Source organism: Hippopotamus amphibius, chromosome X (genome assembly GCF_030028045.1).
Source record: "Hippopotamus amphibius kiboko isolate mHipAmp2 chromosome X, mHipAmp2.hap2, whole genome shotgun sequence".
Taxonomy (NCBI): domain Eukaryota; kingdom Metazoa; phylum Chordata; class Mammalia; order Artiodactyla; family Hippopotamidae; genus Hippopotamus; species Hippopotamus amphibius.
In genome coordinates, this window is record NC_080203.1 from 20,858,323 (window position 1) to 20,871,767 (window position 13,445).

At 36.9% G+C, this 13,445-nt stretch overlaps 2 protein-coding genes across 3 annotated transcripts in view; one reads left to right on the top strand and one right to left on the bottom strand.

The window, feature by feature from the left end:
* Nucleotides 1-6,342, top strand: part of FRMD7 (FERM domain containing 7) — a 32,684-nt gene extending 26,342 nt beyond the window's left edge. Inside the window, exons 9-12 of the mRNA XM_057717567.1 lie at nucleotides 225-388; nucleotides 3,927-3,995; nucleotides 4,112-4,187; nucleotides 5,248-6,342. Coding sequence (XP_057573550.1) covers nucleotides 225-388; nucleotides 3,927-3,995; nucleotides 4,112-4,187; nucleotides 5,248-6,342 — 1,404 coding nt within the window. The remainder of the gene's footprint in view (nucleotides 1-224; nucleotides 389-3,926; nucleotides 3,996-4,111; nucleotides 4,188-5,247) is intronic.
* A 1,916-nt stretch (nucleotides 6,343-8,258) lies between these two features.
* STK26 (serine/threonine kinase 26) overlaps nucleotides 8,259-13,445 on the bottom strand; it is a 55,460-nt gene continuing 50,273 nt past the window's right edge. For both annotated transcript variants that reach the window (XM_057719115.1, XM_057719116.1), the window contains 5 exons: nucleotides 12,949-13,097; nucleotides 11,773-11,866; nucleotides 11,294-11,356; nucleotides 11,075-11,211; nucleotides 8,259-10,017 (listed from right to left, as the gene is read on the bottom strand). In XM_057719115.1, coding sequence (XP_057575098.1) covers nucleotides 9,993-10,017; nucleotides 11,075-11,211; nucleotides 11,294-11,356; nucleotides 11,773-11,866; nucleotides 12,949-13,097 — 468 coding nt within the window. In that variant the 3' untranslated portion in view covers nucleotides 8,259-9,992. The remainder of the gene's footprint in view (nucleotides 10,018-11,074; nucleotides 11,212-11,293; nucleotides 11,357-11,772; nucleotides 11,867-12,948; nucleotides 13,098-13,445) is intronic.

The following is a 13,445-nucleotide window of genomic DNA, read 5'->3' on the forward strand; positions in this document are numbered from 1 at the left end:
AAGATTTGCTTCTTAGAGAAGGCTCTGTTTTTGAGCAATGGCCCTGTCTGTTCCTCGGAAGGTTGCCAATCATTTGGTTTCAGTAGGTGTGAAGCCTAAAGGAAGCCAAGTGGAAAATCAGAAGCTGGATGGGCCCCTGGGCCAATAGTTTGGAAGGCATTGGGATTTGAAGGTCTTTGATATTCTTGACGGATGTTTTGCTTGATGGAAATTGGTTTATACAGGTGTTGTGCAAGGATACCTTGGAGTTCACCATGGCCAGCCGAGATGCCTGCAAGGCTTTCTGGAAGACTTGTGTGGAGTACCATGCTTTCTTCAGACTTTCTGAAGAGCCCAAATCAAAGCCAAAAACCCTACTCTGCAGCAGGGGTTCCAGTTTCCGCTACAGGTAATTAAATATTGCACACAGGCAAACTAAACACACAACTTCTTTTCAATAACATGGAAGGTGGTAGGAGGAGCTTGAATTCTAGAAGCAATAAAGAATCCATTTCAATCACATAAAGGATGATACCCTTTACAGCTCATTCTCTGTGTGACTCATTAAGTCAATATTTCCTAATAGGGAGGCAGGGGCAGGTGTATATACCCCACTTAAGAGGTTAGATCAGAATTTCTGCAAGGATGGGGGGGCATATACTGTTTGAGAAAACATAGTCAATGAACCTATTGTTTTCCTTATGTGCAACTTACATGCTAGCCATAAGAAGGACAGCTCAACAACATCCTTTTGGTGGTGGTTAGGCAAAAGATAGGATGAGAAAGCACTGGAGGGGCTAAGGCGTTTGAGAGGTTGAACAATATTGTAGTGGAGGCTCCTTATTACATGTTAACACCTCAGAGGAATGGAAGCGAAGTCGTAATAAGAACTTGCTTTTACTTGAACCCAATAGCCTAGGAATTCTTTGGAAGATGCTTTCAAACTCTTAGCTAAGGTAAAAAATAAATTCTAATGCAATGCTTCCTGTAAAGGATTTTTCAAGTAGTAGAAGCCTGCCCCAGTAAAAAGTGCAATTTTTACAATATACATATTTTTATGGAATCTTTCCAAAATGTATTCTACAAATCCCTGCCTTATTAAACAGATGATACTGAGAATATTTTGCCCATTTCTTAATGACCTGACTTATTATAAACAACACTTATTATCCTCTGCTGGCAGCTGTAGTGTAGTGGCAGCCTCAGGGCGGGGGAGGCATGTCAGACCCTGCATCACAGTGATAAATGGCCCAGACTTTTTTGGATTTTATTATGCTCGTGATTTCTTTTTTGGTTCTTGTGTTTCTCCCAGCAATCAGCTGGCTTTCTTTGCTAGAGTATGTCTGACTGGAGCAACCTTCTTCTACTATTTAGTTAGCTGTTTTTCTCCTGTCATTGATTGGGAAACCAGACAAATAGCCTTATTAGAAACTATGTGTAAATTTGGAGGGAGGGAAAGGCCTTTAAAGGAAAGTATATTAGTTTTCAAGGCCAGAATTTGTAACTGTTATATAGCACTGTTCAGAGGCTTTTTTTTTCACATCTTTATTGGAGTATAATTGCTTTACACTGTTGTGCCGGTTTCCGCTGTACAACAAAGAGAATCAGCTGTATTTTACATATATCTGCATATCCCCTCCCTCTTGAGCCTCCCTCACATCCTCCCTATCCCACCCCTTTAAGTCATCACCAATCATCGAGTTGATCTCCCTGTGTTATGCAGCAGCTTCCCACTAGCCATCTATCTTACATTTGGTGGTGTGCATATGTCAGTGCTCTCACTTCATCCCAGCTTCTTCTCCCCCTGCCCTGTGTCCTCAAGTCCATTCTCTGCATCTGCATTTTTATTCTTGCCCTGCCACTGGGTTCATCAGTACCATTTTTTTAGATTCCATATGTATGCATTAGCATACGGTATTTATTTTTCTCTTTCTGACTTATTTCACTCTGTATGACAGATTCTAGGTCCATCCACCTCACTACAAATAACTCAATTTCATTCCTTTTTATGGTTGAGGAATATTCCATTGTATATATGTGCCACATCTTCTTTACCCATTCATCTGATTGATGGACATTTAGGTTGCTTCCATGTCCTGGCTATTGTAAATAGTGCTGCAATGAATACTGTGGTACATGTATCTTTTTTTTTATTGGAATACAATTGCTTTACACTCTTGTACCAGTTTTTGAGGTACACCAGAGTCAATCAGCTGTATTTATACACATATCCCCATATTCCCTCCCTCCCATGACTCCCCCCCACCCTCCCTGTCCCAGCCCTCTAAGGCATCACCCGTCATCGAGTTGATCTCCCTTTGTTATACAGCAACTTCCCACTGGCTATTTTACAGTTAGTAGTATATATATGTCTATGCTACTCTCTCACTTCGTCCCAGCTTCCCATTTGCCCCCCGCCCCCCCAACCCCATGTCCTCCAGTCCATTCTCTGCATCTGCATCCTTATTCTTGCCCTGTCACTGGGTTCATCAGTACCTTTTTTTTTTTTTTTTAGATTCCATATATATGAGTTAGTATACAGTATTTGTTTTTCTCTTTCTGGCTTACTTCACTCTGTATGACAGACTCTAGGTCTAGCCACCTCATTACATATAGCTCCATTTCATTCCTTTTTATAGCTGAGGAATATTCCATTGTATATATATGCCACATCTTCTTTATCCATTCATTTGTTGATGGGCATTTAGGTTGCTTCCATGTCCTGGCTATTGTAAATAGTGCTGCAATAAACATTATGGTACATGTTTCTTTTGGGATTATGGTTTTCTCTGGGTGTATGCCCAGTAGTGGGATTACTGAATCATATGGTAATTCTATTTTTAGTTTTTTAAGGAACCTCCAAACTGTTTTCCAGAGTGGCTGTATCATGTTACATTCCCACCAACAGTGCAGGAGGGTTCCATTTTCTCCATAGCCTCTCCAGCATTTATTGTTCCTAGATTTTTTTGATGATGGCCTTCTGACTGGTGTGAAGTGATACCTCATTGTGGTTTTGATTTGCATTTTTCTAATTATTAGTGATATTGAGCATCTTTTCATGTGTTTGTTGGCCATCTGTATGTCTCCTTTGGAGAAATGTCTATTTAGGTTTTCCACCCATTTTTGGATGGAGTTGTTTGTTTTCTTGATATTGAGCTGAGTGAGCTGCTTGTATATTTTGGAAATTAATCCTTTGTCAGTTGATTTGTTTGCAAATATTTTCTCCCATTCTGAGGGTTGTCTTTCGGTCTTGTTTATGGTTTCCTTTGCTGTGCAAAAACTTTCAAGTTTCATTAGGTCCCATTTGTTTATTTTTGTTTTTATTTCTATTACTCTAGGAGGTGGGTGAAAAAGGATCTCGCTGTCATTTATGTCATAGAGTGTTCTACCTATGTTTTTCTCTAAGAGTTTTATACTGTCTGGCCTTACATTTAGCTCTTCCATCCATTTTGAGTTTATTTTTTGTGTATGGTGTTAGGAAATGTTCTCATTTCATTCTTTTACATGTTGCTGTCCAATTTTCCCAGCACCACTTTTTGAAGAGGCTGTCTTTTCTCCATTGTATAGTCTTGCCTGCTTTGTCAAAGATAAGGTGCCCATATGTACCTGAGTTTATCTCTGGGCTTTCTATCCTGTTCCATTGATCTATATTTCTGTTTTTGTGCCATTACCATACTGTCTGGATTACTGTAGCTTTGTAGTATAGTCTGAAGTCAGGGCTCCTGATTCAGAGGCTTTTAAAAAAATTTTGGGTTCTGGGTAGTTGAGGTTGCTCTGCCTGATCCTTTGGATAAATGAGTATTACTAATGTGATTGTCAGAGATTCATGACATATGGCATTCATACAGACTCTTCTGATTTCAACAATAAATGATGCTTTTGAGTTTTAGTAGTGTGCTGGCTTATGAATGGCATTCATGAAATTGTTTATCTGGTTTTTATAATAGCGGAAGAACCCAAAGGCAACTTTTGGAATATGGAAAAAAAGGGAGGTTGAAGAGCTTGCCATTTGAAAGGTACATGGTTTTGTTTCTCTTTGTCACATTGATTTTTAAGTTGCATTTAGAGATTTATAGGGATCCTGTATTCACATGAAGACTATTTCAATTCCTTCTCTGTTTGGGGATTTCAGGAAACATTACCCATCTCAGTACCATGAACGACAGTGCAGGTCCTCACCAGACCTCCTCTCTGATGTATCAAAACAAGTAAGGATTTTGAAAATTCCTTCTTTAGATAAATGTAATACATCCACATTTCATAGGCTTCCAGGAATTGATTCTGCCAGAATTTCCCAGTATGTAAAAAAGTTACTCTGGTCAAGTAGGTTAGCCTTCTGGGGAGGTCTGTCATCTCAGTCTCCAGCCAGTAGAAGACCATTGGGTAAACTGGTGTGTGTACCTTATAGACTGGAAAGATCTGGCATGTCTTCAAATTGCAACCTGTATTGTTAACATCCTGCAAAATGCAGATCCAAACAAATTTCTATGGCTTTGTATTTTTAAAACTAAAAGCTGCTTTTTTACCTATACAAATCTTAAGGCTTAGAGGAAGCTATAAGTTCTTGGCTTAAGGTTTTAAAGTACTTTTGCTATGTAATTTTCTTAATTTAGGGACAAAGTTCTGTCCTGGAACTGTGAGATGATGGCTTCATTTGAGTTTTATAGTATGAACCATGTTATTATTTTTCTTCTGCTCTCCCTAAAAAAAAATAATTAGAGGTCTCATAAGCTCTGTCTTCATTCAAGTCAGAGGTAGTTTTTATCTGAAAGTCATCACAGAGGTATAATGCTGGAAGGTACCATCTAATGTTTGACTGTCTCATGCCATTCATAGCCTTCCTCCCCACCATTTTACAGAAAGTAGGGAGGAGGCTGGAGCAGGGAGGTTAGGAGACTTGCCTAAGGTCACATGGCAAGTAAAGGCAGAGCCAGGACCAAAAGGCATAACTCCTGGCTCATGAATATAATCTACTTAGCCATACTGCTTGAAGTACAATGCTGGCTCAAGTAGACAGAGAATGTGGAGGCTGGGAGTGCGATGGTGTTGAGAAAGGATAGTGTCATGTCTATTTTTCAGCTCGTAAATTGGGATGTGGTACAAGTTATTACTTTTTATGTATCTATTTATAAACCCTGGCATAGAACATGTGTTGAAAGGACTTTGAGAAAAATTACCTTTGCAAAATTCAAGGCTGATTTAGATCCCTGCCCCCACCCCAACCAAATGGCTTTTTCCTTCTTTCACCAACATGTCCTTTCTCTCAAGGTGGAAGATTTGAGACTAGCCTATGGCAGTGGGTACTACCGGAACGTGAATGGAGTGCACGCCTCTGAGCCTGTGCTGGACAGCAGGAGGAGAAACTCTGCAGTGGAGGTGACGTTTGCAGCCGAGCTGGAGCGTTCCAAACCAGAGGCAGATCCCACATCATTACATCAGTCCCAAAGCAGTTCTTCTTTCCCTTTTATTTATACAGACCCTGTCTTTACCACTGACCCTTATCCTGACACTGATCCCAGAGACTACTTTCAGGAAAGGAACCCTCTAAGCTCCTTCCAAACAAGCTGTAAGTTTGCTGACAATCACATGAGCACATCTTCCAGCCTTACAAGCAAAGTGAGTCCCGCAAGGCAGCTAACTTACACAGATGTGCCCTATATCCCTTGTACTGGTCAGCAGGTTGATATTATGCCTCCCCAAGTCTTCTTTTATGTGGACAGGCCACCCCAGGTGCCCAGATGGTCTCCAATCATGGCAGAGGAAAGGGAAAGGCCAGACAGCTGTCTACAGCCTACTGCAAAGCAGCCAGCCAAAAGAAGCCCAAGGAACATCAGAATGAAGAGCTTTCAGCAAGACTTTCAAGAACGCCAAGAAGCTATGGCCAGGACTACTGGAAGGAGCAACATCAATGTAGATCTAGAAGAGGAAGATCCAAATTTAGAAGATGCATTTGCATATAACATTCAAGAGCCAACCCCTAAACGGTCCCAGAGCCAATCAGACATGAAAACTATCCGTTTTCCTTTTGGGTCAGAATTTAGACCTTTAGGGCCTTGTCCTGCTCTGAGTCGTAAAGCTGACCTGTTTACATGTATGTTTGCAGAGCAGGAGTTTCCAACAGTTTTAATGGATCAGGGAGCAACAGAAAGGTATGTAGCTAGTGAGTCCAGTGATTCTGAATCAGAGATTCTTAAACCAGACTACTACTCTTTGTATGACAAAGGAATAGGGTCACCCATGGCCAGAATCCGCTTGTCTTCTGGTAGCCTACAGCTAGATGAAGAAGATGAAGATGTTTCTTTCAATACATCAACTGCTGAAGATAGGACTTTGAGAAAACCGTGTAATTACTTTTTAGCTTAAAATGTGAACCCTATGAACATTTCCAGACCAATTCCATGTTACTAACTTAGGTAAAGCATAAGGAACCTTCTGCAAAAACTACTTTCTTTGTTACTATCTACTGGTATTAAGGGAATCTTCTAAGCTTGGGCACCTAGCTTATGAAGGATCCAGCTGTGGCCTCATTCCTCAAGCTTCACACTTCTATTCCCCCTGAATCATCCTGGAACATGCTCTTTCCTCACCAGCCCCATGGCAGTGTGAGGTGGGTATCTGTCATCTCCATTATGCATCTCCCTATAGAGACATTATAAATGAAGGTCAGGCTCTTCAATACTGAAGAACAGTGCCAGTATGGATTGGCATATAGAATTAGCTTCTGATATCATTTAGTGATTTAGTAGACTGTAACTGTGCTGGTCATTTTGTTCTTAAGCAATACTACAACTAAAGGTTTCAGGCCTCGCTATCTGTGTGGGGCCTAGTAAAAATGGTCCTGTTTTATGTTAAAGACTTCAATTTTTATAACATATATTAGGGGGAGGATGGCCCTCCTATACTTCAGGAACAAGAAGGAACATAGATCCTCTCAACAGAACACAAGTTTATAATTAAAATAGGACTTAGCGGAACTCTAAACCTTGGAAATCCGTGAATTGATCAATTTCTAAAGCCAGACATCTGCTTAATGAGGATAATATGATGTTTGACTTATTACTTCTCTATTCTTAACTAGCTATAATATGTAGTGAAAGATAAAAGTTAACATGTTGGTCTGTTTATCTAATCTCTCCTGCAAGAATTTTTTTTTTGCCATATCTTGTTGTGTGCATGTAGGCAAGGAAATTAGGTGAATAACATTTTAATAAAGAGTGATGGAAACCCATTTATTTAAAAAATAAGTTGTAAGTGTGAACTTCATTTTGTTTTAATTTCAGAAGTGATTGGATCTAGCCTATAATTAAGGGAAGGGACATTTAGGGAAGAAGTAAAAGGAGGGAAGCAGATGAAAATGTATAGTCAGGGATGGAGAAGTGGTAGAATTGGGGTAGCTGAAAAGAAAAAGGATAGTACTCCAGACTGAGTTAATGAACCAAAATTCTATTCTTGACCCATTCAGAATTTCTCTATTATTCCCCTTGGAAGGTATAGCATTCTATTTGAGAACTTTATTTTCTTTATTGATTTTAATGGTAATTAAAACATATTTACAAGATAATATTAGGTAATGACTTCAAATAAATGATGCAATTATGTAAGCAAGCTATTTTTATATATGACTGAATGGAGAAAAGATTGATGGAATAGTTTTCTTACTCTCCTAGTCCTTACAACAGAAAAATCCCTTTTAATATACCTCACTCTACCTCTTTTGAATGTTCTAGCACTTTCTTTCCTGCTCCTGGAATCGAATCCAGTAACTCACAAGTCTAGAATAGCTATTTAATAATAAGAATATATTGAAGCCCAATCACCTATATATTAATCCTATAGATACTCAAAGCTGTATTAAATTCATCTTTGACCTTTTCTCTAGAAAAAACTCAAATTCCTTTAGGATTATATGCTATTTCTCATCTCAATTTCTAGAAATCTTTGTGAAATTTGTTTCCCCCAGAGAAATACAAGGTTCAAATCTGTAAAAGATTTCCTAATAAAACTATAACTAGAGTGACCATAAAATTTATTGTCTAACCTAGGAAGGACATTTTTGAGTGAACGAGGACTCAATTTTGTCAGGACAGGAGGCAGAAATCAGGACATATTCACTGGAGCTATAATCAATACTTAATAAAATGTGAAGAATATCTTTTAGTTTCCAATGGAAATACTGGTGTTAAAGTTCTAACAGTAAAGTAAAAGGGAAAGGAGAAATAATTTGAAACAATTAAAATACCACACCATACCCCCCCCCTTAAGAAAACGAACATCGAGGGCCATGAAATTTAAATATTTATTTTTAAACCCCCCAAAACACTTAAGTATGCTTACCCAGAAACAGTTTACAGGACTAATAACTATAATGAATAAGCAATACAATTTTCTATCCATGATGCAGCTGTGCTGTAAAGTTCTGAATAATTGATTTAAAAATTTGTTGCTTTTACTTTTACAAAAATATTCATTTAATACATGATATGAGTTGCAAAATTATTACCAGAGCTCTACAAATTATAAACTGTAATTGAGTTTCAGTTACATAGCAGGTGAAAAGTTTAACTGAACTATTACTTCAAAATACAATGTGTTAAGAGTAATTATTACAGTATAGGCACCGATGAAAAAATTTTCTTGGCATATGACACAGCAACAATTTATTCAAGTGTCTGTATTATTACAAAAGACGAGGAGGTAATGGCCACTTTGACTAAAAACTGTATTCTTCACTTGAAGAACATCTTTCTTCTAATATTTGGCAATTATTCAGGTTTATTAAAATGACTTTTGTGCAAAAACCAAATTGTGCAGATCCAAACAATAAAACATTAACTATCAAAACTAACTGATATCAATAATTCTACAACTACTGAAATATAGCCTCAGTTCAGAACTTAGGCATAATATATATACTGGGCTTAAAAGGAAAAGGTATTACCCACGTAACAGTACCATAAATATAACTGAAAATTAACTGTACAGTCTACCTTACCTTTGTACGGACAGAAATCATCCTGTACTATGGTTATTTTCACATGAATTAGAAAATGCTTAAATACCCTTTCAAAAATGCACAAATGATGCTTATGTCTTGGATAGTTATGAAGAACAAAAATGTATAAATAGTTTATAGGACATTTTACTACCATGACAAAAATATGCTGGTGTAAATTATATTCATACCTGTTGATCAGGTATTTATAATCACATGATAATCAGCTTCTTTTAAGCTCCCCAAATCCAAGCATAAAATATGTCATTTGAGTTGATTTTAAACATGAATCCTGACTAATTCTTCTATCCTTGGCTAATTGGTATTGCTTTAACTTTCCAACCATGTTAAATAAGGGTCAATTGTCTCTTCTATAAGAGAAAGTAAATACTGCACACCAAGAGGTAACCGTGTTGCTACATGTTGCCTCTAAATGCTTCAAACGCAGGGCTCTCAAATGTAATCATCATTGAGCTGCCTGGAATATCATACCTACTTGGTAGAAGAGTCAATACTTTTCCAGGTTTCATTTCTAAGAGCTTATTAAAAACTTCTGCTTTAAGAATGTGTGACTTGTTTCTGCCTCCCCACCAATAGTCATGTTTAGAATATGCTTTTTTTTAAGCTTTTGAGGCTTGATGATTGCAAAAGTTGAATATTTAGGATGACTTTGAAAGACCTGTATGTTTCATGAGTGTACAGTTAACTAAAGATCAAAACATGAAAGGTATTCATCCTAGTAACTTAAGTAATAATGATACCTAAAAGCAAAACTGTATCTCAACATTTACTAGAATACAGGTGAAACTATAGTATTAAAAGTTATTCCTTACAAAATAATCTCTTTAAAATATAAAATGATAAACACCATCACAAAATAGTTGAATAGCTTCTTCCAAATCTTCAATGTCGAAAAGATCCAAAAGGCACGTGGAGCTCATGAGTTAAGCATTGTTAAGCTTGAAGTAGCTTTGGTGGGTTTCTCTGGGTCCATATGAAATAGAAGCCAATAACAAGTTTCTTAGGGGGATTCGTCTGCTGAACACCTATAAAATTAAGAAAAACTTAAATTGATATACAACTATGCATGTGTCTATTTTACATCTGTATGAACTCTGCAATGAAGGAACTGATTCATCAAACAAAACTATTGCATCTCATCATGTAGACATCAAAATATAAAGAAGTTCAAAAATCCCTTCTGCGTCTGATTTTACAACTTCCAATTGATTTGTTTGCAAATTGGAAAAGAGAGGGGAGGTTCCACTAAAAACTAAGGGATTTTAAGAGGTGCTTTAGCTGATGAGTATAAATAGGCTTTATCAGCTAGAAAGATCTCAGAGAGTATGTGCTTTACAAGCTGTATACTTTGTTCCAACTTGATCCCAGTGGCATCACAAATACAAAGAAATATAAAGATGCACTGAGAAGCAATATAATGGCATTAAGGCTAAGATTAGTATTGCTTTATAACTTGCTTGAGCTAAGGAGTTGTGTTTGTATATGCATATGATAGTCTTGTTTTAAACGGGAATTTAAAAATTAAATGTAAAAACTTTATTGACTGTGAACAAAGTTAAAGCAACAGTTCAAGAGGCAGTATAGAAACTGAAATCAAACATAAGAATTTCTTAGAGTCTTCATTTGAGTTTCTCTACCTAAAATCCTTTCCTTAACTTTTCTTACGGAGGTTAAACTTAATGAACTTTAGCACTGAAACTATGTGAATAGCAGTGTGATAAGAGCAGTGGCAAGAATGAAAGCATTCCTAAATGGTATTGACAAGAGTCCAAATAAGAATATGCCCCCCGACCTTTTGTCTATACTCCTACTAACAGGGAAAGGAAAAAACAAAAACAAAAACAAAAACAGCCCATTTCATTCCATGGAAAACTACCTTGTAATGCCTGAAGATAATACTTCCAAAAGCTAATGTTTAAGATGGGCAACAAACAGTTTTCAAGCATATGACTATTAAGAATTGACTTTGTTAGGAACAGATGGAATGACTGAATCAAGTAGGTAATTATATTATTGCATCATAAATGAACATCTAACAGAAAATGTCAAAATAGTTTTTTAAAAATGACATTTAAAGCTTACTTTTGAAATTTTTCAATTAATTTCTTCACCATTTTATCTGTGATGCCAGGACAGGCAGCTTCAGCCACAGCAATACTTTTCTCCAGTTCCTCGATTGCCTGATTCCTGCTAGCATTATTCTCATCCTGCTGTTTAAGCTGAGACAGATCAATAGCTATAACATTTTAAATGACTATACTTCTTAAAACAGATATCCAAAGCTAATGAATCTATACTTACTTCAGCAAACGCAGGTGTGATTATCATAGACAAACAGCTCAGGGTTTGTACAAGATCTTGCTCCTTTAAACAAATATTATAGATTATAAACATGAAATTAAAATAATCATTCATGTGCATTCATTGGAATCCCTCCCCCAAAAGACCCAATACAAGGCAAGTCTCCATGTTTTCTTCCCATCACTAGTTCCCATCCATCATCTAGAAGGCCTCTAACTTCTAGGATTACAATTGATACACATGATTCCACTGGGTTTAGATATCTCTAGGTAAAATGCGTTTTAAAACATACCAATGGCCATTTAAATGACTTCTATGACCTTTTCTTAATTAGCTCAAGACAAATGGCAAATGAAACATACTATGGACACAGTGAGGTAGATGAGCATTTAGGGGTATTAAATTCTAACAGCATCATACTCTCACTATATAGTTTGAAAAAGTCTACCAAGAGGAAGTGATCATCTCCATATACATACTGCCCCATTCTGTAGTTTCTTTGGATCAGGCTTCTTTCGCACGGTGGTAAAACTCCATTCAGGATGAGTGTTATTTTCCCTGCTGGTGGATTCCCTAAAGAGATTGCCAAAGATACTTGTATAAATTCCTAAATGATACAGCTCAGTGAAAATACCTAATCAATGCAGCCAGATTCTGAATGGAGAATTGTACCAATGTATAAAAAATCATTTGATCTCAGTTTCAAATAGGCACTGCTTTCTACTGGAGTAGCAGTAGAAAGTAGTAGTTCTCAATTCTAAGTATGTACCAGAATCACATGTGAAGCTCTCTCTTACTATATATAAAGTGCTGCCTCAACCCCTTCCCGCTGACTAGATCAGGATCTCCTGTAGTGTGGCTTGCAATTTTTAAAAAATTTTTATTTTTTATTAGAGTATAGTTGATTTACATTTTTTAAAGGCTCCATGGGTGACTCTTATGGGCAGCTAAGGCCAACAACCATTAGAACAGAGGAAAAACTATCCTGGTATTTTTCAGACCTTTCAAAAATTTGGCAATTTCTCATAAATGCAGGTATTATCTAAAGAAATTTGGTGTTGCCTTTGTGTCAATTCAGGTAGTGGAGGAGTAAATGCTGGGGTAGCCTACAAACACTCTAGTCTAAATTAAGTTATGGACTTCGAGGCTAAAATGTTAGTATAAATGCTGCAGTTAAAAAACAATGCAACTTTTTAGGGGGTACAAGTCAGATATAAATGAATATTTCAATGTACCAGTGTGATCATGGTTTGGTACATGGCCAAGAGGTGGGAAACGTTAGTTCTCCAGAGGGATTTTGCAGGTTGCCATCAAAGTATGAGAAGACACCGCTCCTTATCACTTTGGGTAAACTAATAAAACACCTAAAATCAAATCTTGTTCCAAAATTTTGTAATATACTCAAGTATCCACTAGGGGTTAGACTGAGACCATTTAAAACTAAAGCAATCCGCTTCTAAGAAAAAAACAAAAACGTGTTTCCAAATTCATTGTACTACACAGACTGTGATTTTAAAAGATTTTCACAGTTTCTAAAGTCAAACTTTAGAATAAAGTTTATATTTTATGCTAGAGATAGCATATTGGATCATAGTTAAAAGATATGCAAAATTAAAATAGGCTATCTGCATAAAAATTAAATAATTGGTACATACGAATCAGAACCCTCAGAATCAGATTCATCATCACTGTGTCCTTCTGCTTTCCATCTCTTAAATCGATCTATCAGTTCAGTCAGATAAGATGTCTTCTTTGAATTTTTTACAATGAATTTATGTTTTAGAAGTTCTTTAGCTGTAGGACGCTGAGGAACAAAAAAGGAAGGATGCATGAATATTTCTAGGCTCTTTATGATTGCAAGGAGTGATAAGAAATCACTTCGATTATTAAGCTGAAAGGTGTAAAAGTATGTGTGTAGATATAAGGACAACTAAAATGCCATAGGACAATAGCTAATTCTATTTTTGGAGTGGCTCAAGGCAACCAAGTTAAATTCACTACTTTGGTATCAATTTGCTAAAGCCCAAGGGGCAAAAGGTGGCCTACCTACCAGCAAAGCAGGCAGAGCTTTCTTAAGAGCAGAGAAACACATGGCAGGACTTTGACAATTAAGTAAAAATTTAAAAACATTTCAAAATAGTGCTTTAAAATA